Raw genomic sequence first — 11,065 nt, 5'->3', positions numbered from 1 at the left:
ATGTTCAGGTAGTTTTACACTGTAAGATATTTGAGGACAAATACATATATTTTTAACAAAAAAAAAAAAAAAGTTAAAAACATGCATTTTTATTTTAATTGCCTTAAAATGGAGTTTGCTCTTGTCAGAATACATTTCCTAACTTTGCTACAGCAAAAACCATTTTCTGAATGTGGGATTCTGTAGTGATCATTAAGGAATGCCTGAGATTTAGCTCTTATTTAAATACCCAGTAATTTTATGTTCTTTGTGCCAGAAGATCCCCCTTTTCCACTCTCTCTGTCCCAGGGCAGCCCCTGAACCAGCCACAGCTCCAGCTGCACTTCTCCACTGGCTCCAGGTCCTCACAATTTACCAGGTGTCTGAGTTTTTCTGGTGAGAAATGAACGACCAGCTTCACCTGTGCCAAATTCTGACTTTCTGAACACCTCCACAGCATGACACAACATGCCACAAGCCATCATTCCTTCCTTTCTGGAGAGACTGAGAAACTGTGACTCGATTTATGAAGGCAACACAAAAAGATGCTCAGCTCCAGGCTACCCTCGCCCACGCTTCCACAGGCCTGAGCTACCGACTCTGACTTATAAAAAGAAGGGGTAGCAATCGGTCTGAGCCAGAGGGCTGCAAGTAACACTGGTTCTCCTTTAAAAACCTTTTTATTTCTGAGGGCCAGTCCTGCAACAGGGACCATAAAGTCAGTAGGGAAGGAAAGAGCCCAGAGCCTCCAGTAGAAGAGCAGGATGGTGAGATGGGACTTAGAGGGGAGAAAAGTGGAAGGACAAAGGGACACTGGGGGGGAGGAAAAGTTAATTTCATAGCTAGGCAGAATCACTGAATCACAGAATAACACATGGTGGACAAGGCCAGTCCCTTGCTCACAGCATTTCTGTTAGACCAGGCTGGATCAAGCTGTTTAGTTCCTTGTCCAGTGGAGTCCTGAATACCCCCAAGGATGGAAATCCCAATACCTCACTTCACCTCTTTCCCAGTATTTGAACACCCTGAGGGTGAAAAAGCTTCTTCTTATATCTAATTCGCAATTCTTGCCTTCCACCCCTGTTCAGCCAGTTTACAGAAGCAAGGCACTACTGGGGAAGTGTGCTGCCTCTGACATGTGCGTTCTTGTTTTCTCTCCTGCCTTTTATATAACTCATTTTATGCTTCTTTCTTGGCTGTTTTCATGCAGTAGTTCTGTCACTGTGTGTTTTTTCAATTAAGAACTCTACCTTTGATTTGAACCTGATAATTATGCTGTGATCTAGCAAAAACCTTAATTAACCCTATTGAAGCCAATGGGTGGGAGGCATGCTCTTTAGGACCTTAAGAATTTGGCATTTAATTGCATCCAGCACTGAGAAATGTGCAGAGAAGTGGAGAAGTGAGTACAGAATGGGACTTTGTGCACTAGATCTCATATAACCTATCCAGACCAGGATTTTCTGCTGTCTTTTACCGCAAGAGGAATAGGAATATACTAGATGCACAAGATGACTCAGTTGTCACTGGTATTGCTACAGAAGCTTGTCATGTCCTTTGGCTGTTAGAAATCCTGAATCATGGTCTGCACAGTGGGTATGTTTGTGTTCCCCTTCAAGGTCAAGGCATTTCCAGCTGCATTTGCTACCCATCAGGACAATTTCAGTCTACAGGGATACATCTTCCTCTCTTGCCACCACTCTTGCCAAACTAAGTAAAATTTAGCCCTAGGAAAAAATGCATTTGGATCCCTCATGCCCAGCAGCAGCCAGGAGAAAAGTACAGGAAATAATATGTAGGTGGAATAGTTTGGTATCCCATGCAGTTGGCGTTTCCAGCCACTTAAAATAGCTGATCAGCCCTGTACCCGGTCTACAGCTTAGAGGGGGAAAGGAAAGTCTGTAGCACACCAAGGTGTACAACAGAAATGTCCTGTAACATCACCACAGGAACAATGATGACACTCTGAGCTGCCCTTCTGCTTTTATCTCACCTGCTTATTCATCCCCTAATTCACTGGCTCACCATGCAGAGTGACCAGGGGACTGAAGCGTGTGGGTGTGAGGCGAAGGCAGGTCTTTTCTCTGCAGGGATGATCCAGGGCAGGTGCTGTGGCAAACTACAAGCCAGATTTTATATTTTTCATTCTTCCCAGGATTTGTCACAGTCAATGTGCCAGCAACTTTCTTCCCTTCCTGTCCTTCCCCAGTATCAAACTCTTGGTTCTTGCAGAGCTGTTGTAACTTTTGGGAAAGAGAATGCTGATGTGCCAGTGGTTATCACACCCTTGGAAGCTGACAAATGGCACCAGGGAGGAACTGGTCCTGAATTTATGTGCCTTATTCTCAAACACTTTGCTCTTGGTCATGAGAAGCAGAGGGTTTTTTACAGACAATAGAAGCAGATCAGCCTATGGGAAATGCAGTTATTGGAAACAGGCTTAAAACTGTCCCTAACTAAGCCTTAAATTGTATTACTAGCCTTTAGCCCACTTCAGAGGAAAAAGTGTGTGTTTGTCTTTCTCTAGGGCTTCACAACACCCAGCTCTAAATGTCAGTAGCACACAGAGGAACAGGAGTGACCATAATGCTCAGAAAACACCCCCATTCGCTATGTCAAGCTCTTCCAGCGACACATCAAGCAGCTCTTCACTTTCATCAGAACCGACCAGCCAGATCTCCATGGTTCAGGATCAAACCCTGCTGGACATTACCTCCATCACCAGGTTGGCCCCAGGAGAATCACCAATCCCTCAACCATTTGAGCAAAGAGATAAAAACCTAGCAATATCATGTTCCAGTCCCCTCGGACCAAGGACTATTTCAGCATCCTGCCCAGCCAGCCCCAGGCTCAGTCTAACACCCAGCTCAGCCAATCCACAGCAATACTCTGACTCCTCTCCAGTCAGTCCAGGGATCAATGCAACTTCCTTCTATACCTTTTGTCCTCACACAGCACAAAACGTACAAGCTTCAGCATCAGATCACACACTGACTCCAACCAGGAAAAGCACAAGGCCTCCAGCAACTATGACTCCTGAAGATAGTTCCCAGTCTCCTGGCTATTCTAAAACTGGATTAAAGAATACAGGAAAGGGTTTTGAATCAGATCTGGAAGATCCTGATCATGAAAGGTACGTATCCAGACCATACACACTTAAGTATTCAAATTACTCAAGTTGGTATAGGGTCATTAAGAGCCCCTCATGAAAAAAAATATCTTTTATGATTTAAATGTTCCCCATGTTTTTTTTCCAGTAACTACCCTATGGTGTCACTAAACCCTGTGATCTAAGAAGCAAAATACCATATTTTCCATATATTCATTTAACTTTCCAGGCCTGATTACAGGACCATCCCTGGGCCAGGTTGTCAACCTCAGCTTCTGCAACATGGCACAGTTTCAAGGTGCCTCATTTCCTTCCAAGTGCGAAAGCACATTTCTCCCTGTACTAACAGAGAGACACTCTGCTGTTACTATGAAGCCTGAGAGATAAGAGCTGGGGATGGTAATTCAGTGACATGGCCAGTATCTCCCTTTCCAAACTTCAGGCTCTGTGGTTTGACCCCAGGAAAGCTGGGCTGATTTCTCTCCTCTGAGCCTCTGAACTCCACACTGTGTCTGCCGCTTCTTTCCTTGGCAGGAGATTTGTAACCACGAAGGAATTACAGGCTGTGGAGAAAGAAATAGAGGATGTAAAAGAAGAACTGAAATGTCTGAAGTGGAAAGTGAGACACATTGGTGAGACTGTGCAGCCCCTGGCCGAAGACAGCAAGCGTTACAACGGCTACACCCTGACGGAGCTCAAGGCGATGGTGCAGTTTGAAGATGACCCTTACAAGGCTGCACACAAGATCCTAACCGCACTCTTCAGCGATGTCTACTTGCTGCAGCACTCAGTCACTGAACAGGCCTGCAACTCCCGATCTCTGCCCAAGCCCAAAATAGACCCAGAGCTGTACACAGTGTACTGTGACATTCTGAAAAGCATATTCCCTGGAATTAGCAGCCAGACCCTGAGGGAAGAGACGCAACACGTGCAGAAAAGCACCCAGAAAGATGTGCAATAACACCAGAGCCCACAAGCTGTTCTGCAAAGTGAGAAGTCTTCAATGATTGTAGAGGACTGAACTGTGGTAGGTACCATTGGTTGAGTCTATCCCTTTTAGGTATGAATCATCTGTAAAGATATTGGTGAGCTCTGAGCCCCTCATGCCACTTGCCCAATGAGACAGGGTGGGAAGGCATTCTGCATACTTCCCACATTTTAGAAAAAAAGTGCCCCCTTAGTGTCTCTTTCATTATATGGATGTTTCCTTGTTACCAGCAACTACAAATGCTGACAAAAGAATCCAGAGAAGGCATTGTGTGTCCAAGCAAGGGCCGTCCCCCAGCCCCAAACAGACCAACCAACCAGCATCTGGGTAGTTTCTATTTTTTAGTGTATATCATTCATTAAATGACATTACTTGTTAGAAAATTGTGCCTGATCTTTTTTTTTGTCTAAAAATGCTTCGTGCATCAAATCAAACAACAATCATAACTTGAGTACACACTGGGATGAGACCTGGGTATGCAGCAAATCACCTTACCACCTTCCCCTCCCTGCCTGTCTGCATCTTGGGCTACATGAGAAGAAAACCAGGGCAGAGAGGTCAGCAGCTGCACCTGAGCAGGTCTCCATTCCAGGTAACTGGGGACCAGGGCATAAGAGTGTGCAATGTGTCCCTAAGTCATCACCCCACCAGTGAAACAGATAAAAGTCTGTGACCTCCATCTCACCCAACCTGTGCTAACCGAGCTGACAGAACAGCTCTTGTGTTAACAACTGTGCTTTACCTTCCCTTGACAACGGTGCTGAGAGACTTGCAAATGCCCCTCAAGGTGATGGTTGCAACGGAGCCTGCCCTGAGGAAAGGAGGATGCTGGTCATGCAGGACACAGAGGAAAGTGGCCCTGGAGCTCCTTTCTCCCCATCTGGGATCCAGCAAAGTGCAATGGATGAACAACAGTTTGTCCATGAAGTTCTGCTCATGCGGCTGGTCTTGTAGCCCATATTTTTAAGATCTGGTGAGGGTGGAGGGGAGGAGTGATGTCCTCGTGCCATTTTGCTCAGTACCAATGGAAGATACACTTCCCTGCCCTACTGGTTCCCCCACCCCCTTTCAGAAAGTAATTGACACTTCTTGGAAACAGTCACTCCCCTGGTCCCAATGTGACAAATACATCAAAACCAGAACATGTCCACACTGCACTCTGCTGCTGCTGCCTGCCAGGCCACTGAGCAAAAGGTAACCTGTGAGTTCAGCCTACCTTTCCCTCTGCTGGGATATAATCCACTTCTGAAGATTATTCCAAAAACAAGCAAAACAAAACAAAAGGAGCAATTAAAAAAAATAAAATAAAAGCAGATCATTCCTCATGTCACCACAACTCCAGACATCTCCGGAGGATGGGAGGGGGCAGTACCTTCCAAGGACATGTTCTGTACCTTCCGGGCTCTTCTGCCTAAGGATGTTCTGACATCTGTGTGAGAGATCCTACCCATTTTTCAGCGTGATGTATCTATACTGTTCTCTGCTGGGCTTGCAAATACTTTTTTTTTTTTAAAGTTACTTATTATTAGCAGTTTATTTTACTTCCAAGCTGACATGCAGACACAGGCACAGCAGTTTGCCCATGTAGCCTCTGTACCACACTCCAGCCAAGATCTACAGCCACATCTGGGAAATTACCAGGTAGCTACAGCAACACAGAGGGTTGTGCACAGTGGAGGGCCTCGGGGCAGTCACAGCACCAAAGCAAGGGACCGGGAAAGGGACACATCCCCCACAGCCAGCTCCCTGCGCAGGTGGGCACAGAGGTGAGCGCAGGATGGATGGAGCCGCTGGAGATGCAGTGTCCCCTCAGAGCAAATCACACACCCCACTGAGCATCACGGCGGGTTACGACAAATCATCTGGAAGTCTCCATGCACTGTGGAGGGGATATTTGTTTCTCACACAAGCACCCCCTCCCAGAAAGCAGTTATTTTCTGCTTACATGGCTCTTTTTTTGTAGGAAAATGCATCCTTTTGGTTCAGATGGGTGGGAAGAGGCTGGCCCCTCTCACAGGCCTCATGTAGACACTGCTCTGGACTTGCTTTTCTGTGACAGAGCAGACCCCCAACTCTCTCAGAGGTCTCTCTGCAGAGCTTTCCATAATCTCCAGTGGACACAGAACTGAGGAAAACGCTGTGCAGGTATTCCCAATATCCGTCTTTGTACGTTGTATCGCCTGCCCTCTCTGCCTGTGAAATCTTAGTTCAGCTGTTCCTATAAGGACAAGTTTTGTAGCTTCTCATGTTCATGAGGCTAGACAATATGCTCAGATTCTCTATTAGCCTTGTTCTCCTGATGCCTACTACTAATAAGGGCCAGCACAGGTCTATGAATTATTTTTATTAGCCTTGCATCATCAAGGTCAGTTCTGTCAGATACTGTCAGTTCTGGGTCCCTTTCAGGTTTCAGTGTCCTCCTTCTTCTGGATCAGTTGTGGTATAAATCATTTCTGCCCATTTTAGAGATGTGCATTAGGTTTTCTACCCTGATAGTTATGGCTTTTAGCTATTCCAGTGGAGCTTCCAGGTTATTTGCATCCAAGCAGAGCTGGCCAGTCTTACCAGACCGTCCATACATTATTATTAGGTATCTGCCACAGCAGCCCAAGTGGTCAGCTGAAGGGAACCTACAAAAAAAGCAACAAGGCATACCCACTAACTTTGTCCTTCACAGCCTCATTGCTTCATTCCTTGCTTCTGCTGCGCTTCTACCTTGAAGGCAGCTCTGCCTCTGTGAAGATGGTTTGTTCTTCAGTTACTACATTATCTGCACCTTTGTGACCGTCTCCAGTACTTGAGGCACCTTCCTGGATTTTTCTACACAGAGAAAAATCCACTTATTTTCCTGAGCACATCCTGTTGTTTGCATTCCTGTGCATTGCCAAGTCCTTTCCTCCTTTTACAAGCCCTACCTGTCCTTGCTGGCTCTGCTGGGGACAGAAACACAAATGTCTTCCCAGAGCTCTTCTGTGTCCAGTCTATTTTTTCTGTTCACCACCTCCTAACACAACAGGAGGGTGAGGGCTGAACACCTGCTACTGCACAAAGTGCCCTTCTTCTTGGAGGGTAAGAACACTGAGTCAGCAAAACAACAGTAAGACAGCAGTGTGTTAAATACACGGGCCAGAAAGCAATTTTTTTGCTCTGTCTTAAGACTTTAGGTTTTGCTGCCCAGTGTTCAGACAGAAAGGGAATTACACAGTCCCATTATTCTGACAGTTAAAAAGATCCAGCCATTGTTCTTCTTGGACAATTCATACTGATTTGCACCGTGCCTGCATTGCTCCTTAGCCTAAATAAGCCTTCTCTCAGAAATGTCATCACCTTCACTTGTATAGAGACAGAGAAAGCAATCAGACACACAGTGAAAAATTATTCCATAAATCCACGTTGCATTCCTTCTATTCTCCTTTAAACTATACAACTCTATTTTCTTCCTTGAACACGTATTTTCAAGTCTGAAGACCCGCTACTGGTCCAAATTATTTTTTGTCTCCTTTCTTAACTGTAGGAATTACATTTGCTATTCTCCAGTCATACCCAGATCCACAGATTCATTAGTATTGCACTTATTTGAGCGACACGCACTGACTGTTACGTATTCATTCCCACATGTAACCTGAGGACCAAAGAGCCACCACACAGGCTGCCTTCCCGTGTCCCCTCTAGGAGCAGATGTCTGCTCAGAAGTGCGAGGACATGAATACTTTTTTCAGTCTCGGGTGATCTGTGGTTTGTACTGACTGATTGTGTTAAATAAGCAACCTATTAATATTCACCGTGCTGGAGCTCAGTAGGCATCGGTTGGCAGAAGAGATTCTAGAGCAGATAAGTCAGATTAAACAAAGGTTCCTAATCGGTACTGGTCATGGAACTATGGAATAATTTAGGCTTGAAAGAGTCTCTGGAGGTCAACTGGTCAAACCTCTCTGATGGGACAGTATACTAGTAAAAGAAACCAAATAATAAAATCTGTGCTGCAAAAACTAAAACATTGCAATACAACAATCATCTGGCAACAGCTGGGAAAAAAATAAAAGGATAGAAGCCATACAAACAATGTGCCTTGGAATCCCTTGCAGATCAACCACAGGAAAATCTGAGGAGTTTTCTCCCAGCAGCACTGTGCTCGGACATTATCTAGACAGGAGCTCTCCACAGGCTCATCAGCCTGTAGAAACTTAATTTACATCTGCATCAGTGGAAAAATAAGATAAATGGCAAAGTTTCTGTGGCACTCTTTCGGAGGGCTCTTTACTATGGTTAGATAAACATGCACTGCCAAATTAATTTTTCAGACTTCTCATTAATATCTCTAATGCATAATTGCAGTCAAAATCAGTCACTGAATCATACATTTTATGACCTCATGCTTACCCCTTCATACTGTTAATAATAATATCCCTGCACAATATGAATGCTTTCCGCAAAACAAGTCCACTGGCCCTTCTGTTTTGTGGCTTAAAATATAGCAGAAACAGTTTTAGGCAACTGTCAATATCTTTATATTAAATATCAGCATCATCGGTACTGAAATCTGAGTCACAAGGGTTTGGGCGGTACCATTAATTACCGTGAATCCCTTCTCCATTCTTCCTACATAAATGCCTGCTTCTCGCGATGTGTTCTCTATACATTTATATACCTAGTTCCTCTTGCAAACTCCAAATTGTCTTTAGCAATTCCCACATTAAATCTGCAGGTCTTTGTTTCCCAAGGTGATACTGCCTCTGGAGACCCTTTTTCATTTCTTATATCCATATGCTTCTATAGGTGGTAACCTCCTGCCCTTGGAGTCTGACAGGCAAACAAGCATCCAGCAAGTCATCCTCCAACCCTTACTCTCAAACCACAAGCAGACAACCAAGGTTGTCTCTCTACGGCCTCAGTGCCTTAATGCCACTGGGGGATCCCAGAGGACTTCAGACAGAACACACAAGGACAGATCACATACAGATCTACCAAGGTTCTATACTGAGAAATACAAAGCTGAGCTTCTTGCAGATTTATTGTGAAGAGTACATTTTCTCATTGCCTCAAAGAGAGTGATTAAAATACGTATCAATGTCTTGCTGGGTCAGTGGGTTCTGATCAGATCTCCCGTTTTGTGTTAATATTCAGATATGTCACCATCCCAGACAAATGAATAATAGAAGCTATTTCATTTCTCTGACAATATTAAACATAATGAAAAGTCTTACTATCATCCCACACCCTTCTCCATGAATTCTGGCCACAGACAGATCTCCTGTTGGTAATGGAAATGTCAGCTTGATTCATCTGTTCACCAACTTATTCTTACCAAACAATTTCTAGTATATAACAAGCCATCCAAAAAACATTCCTTTGGAAATAAGCTAGAACTGACATTCATTGCAGATTAGTTTTTACCACTGTTTAGGCTTACAGCATTTCAGGTAGCTTTGCTACTTACTCTATTTTTAGCAATGCCTCCAGCAGACCAGGAAAGAGGCAGATCATAAGACTTCTGCTAATCTGCAAATCTGAAATTATAGTTGGGAGACTGAATTTATTATTACACAGCTAGATGACGACAGCAGACATGACCTTCCTGCAATGCCAGAAGTCTTATCCACACTGATCTAGACCTTTAATCAGTGAGGGGAAAGTATAAATTATGATGTGTCAAAGGAAAAACATTTTCCCTATTAGGACAGTCAAGTATTAAATCAGATTGTCCAGAGAGGTTGTGCAGCCTCCATCCGTAGAGGTTTTCCAGGCCAAATGGGATGAAGCCCTGTGTAACCTGGTCTGACTTTTGTACGGTTAATAATAATTTAAAAAAAGGTGTGTAACTGCAGAAAGCAGTCAGGAAAATCTCTAATGAATGGGAGCACAGAGCCATGAACAGCACCATCAGTGTTTTACACTTGCAAGCAGGCGGGTGACAGCGAGTGTCCCAGCCGCGGTGGCTGTGCTGGCCGACTCATTTTCCTGACAGCCACCCCGTGCGCTCGGGAAAGCTGCTGTGCTGGTGCTGCCTCAGCCCTTGCCCTTTCTGATGAAAGATGAAAGCTCTCTCTTGCTCAAGATGAAAGTTCCTTCCCCAGCTTGTTACAGACAGAAATGTCTATTCTGGCAGCCACCTTATGCTGCCATCAGGCAGAAGAGAAATCTTAGTGAAAAAGATAACAGGGCTCAGCTGCTCCTAGTTCATTATCTTTACCACAGGGACCATCTCTTCTCCTAAGCACAATCCTCCCCTTGGGTGAAGAGTCATTTCCCTGAGGAACCTTCAAAGCCATAGCAGCTTCTGCTATATTCCCTTACCCTTATGCCTACCATGCTTGCTTTCCATCAGAGCGTTTGACCAACAGCTATTTTAGCTCCAGCTGTTCTGACAGGTACACAGTTTGGAGATCAGTCCAGTCCAAAATATTCAGCTGGGCTCACACTCTCGGGAGGAGGCAGCTGCATACCAGGCTCCTCCTGGCCCCTACAATGGCTCTCAGATGAAAAGTCCAGATCTAAAACTTCTCTTTAGCATGGCACACACCCCCTGCCTCCACCAGGGCCAGAAGACATGCAGATAGCAACTGGCTTCTTTGCTAAAAAGATGGAGACTTGGCTATTTCTAAGTTCCTTTAGTGTTTGACAACATTCACCTCCACATGCTTAGCTCAGAGTAATGGACTTTCAGACACCCCCATGAAGCTCCTTTGTCAGCTGATCCAGATCAGCTACGGAACATCAGCAACTGAGCTCTGAAACAACTGATCACATATGAGTACGAAGAAAGAGCAGAGCACAAGTGAATTCTCTGTGTGTCTGATGTATCTCCCTTGGTTGGTGGTTCCCCAGAACGCCCATCCTCCCGGGAAAACTGCACAAAATCTGCTGACAGTTTGCAAGTCCCATGAGCAATGGAGCAGAGACACACTGAGAATTCGTGAGTCAAGTTGATTTTAGTCACACCAAGGAGAGCTTGAGCAAGCTGAAAGCTAAAGGCAGGATTTCACTGTGAT

At 44.9% G+C, this 11,065-nt stretch overlaps 1 protein-coding gene across 4 annotated transcripts in view; it reads left to right on the top strand.

The window, feature by feature from the left end:
• Positions 1-4,459, top strand: part of GSG1L (GSG1 like) — a 79,897-nt gene extending 75,438 nt beyond the window's left edge. For all 4 annotated transcript variants that reach the window (XR_010466316.1, XM_065030734.1, XM_065030733.1 and 1 more), the window contains 2 exons: positions 2,507-3,112; positions 3,623-4,459. Coding sequence is in view for 3 of the 4 variants with exons in the window: in XM_065030734.1 (XP_064886806.1) it covers positions 2,507-3,112; positions 3,623-4,049 (1,033 nt within the window). In the remaining variant the exon portion in view is untranslated. The remainder of the gene's footprint in view (positions 1-2,506; positions 3,113-3,622) is intronic.
• The last annotated feature ends 6,606 nt before the right edge of the window (positions 4,460-11,065 follow it).

This window comes from Columba livia, chromosome 15 (assembly GCF_036013475.1).
Source record: "Columba livia isolate bColLiv1 breed racing homer chromosome 15, bColLiv1.pat.W.v2, whole genome shotgun sequence".
Lineage (NCBI taxonomy): Eukaryota > Metazoa > Chordata > Aves > Columbiformes > Columbidae > Columba > Columba livia.
This window is presented reverse-complemented; position numbering and strand designations above follow the sequence as displayed.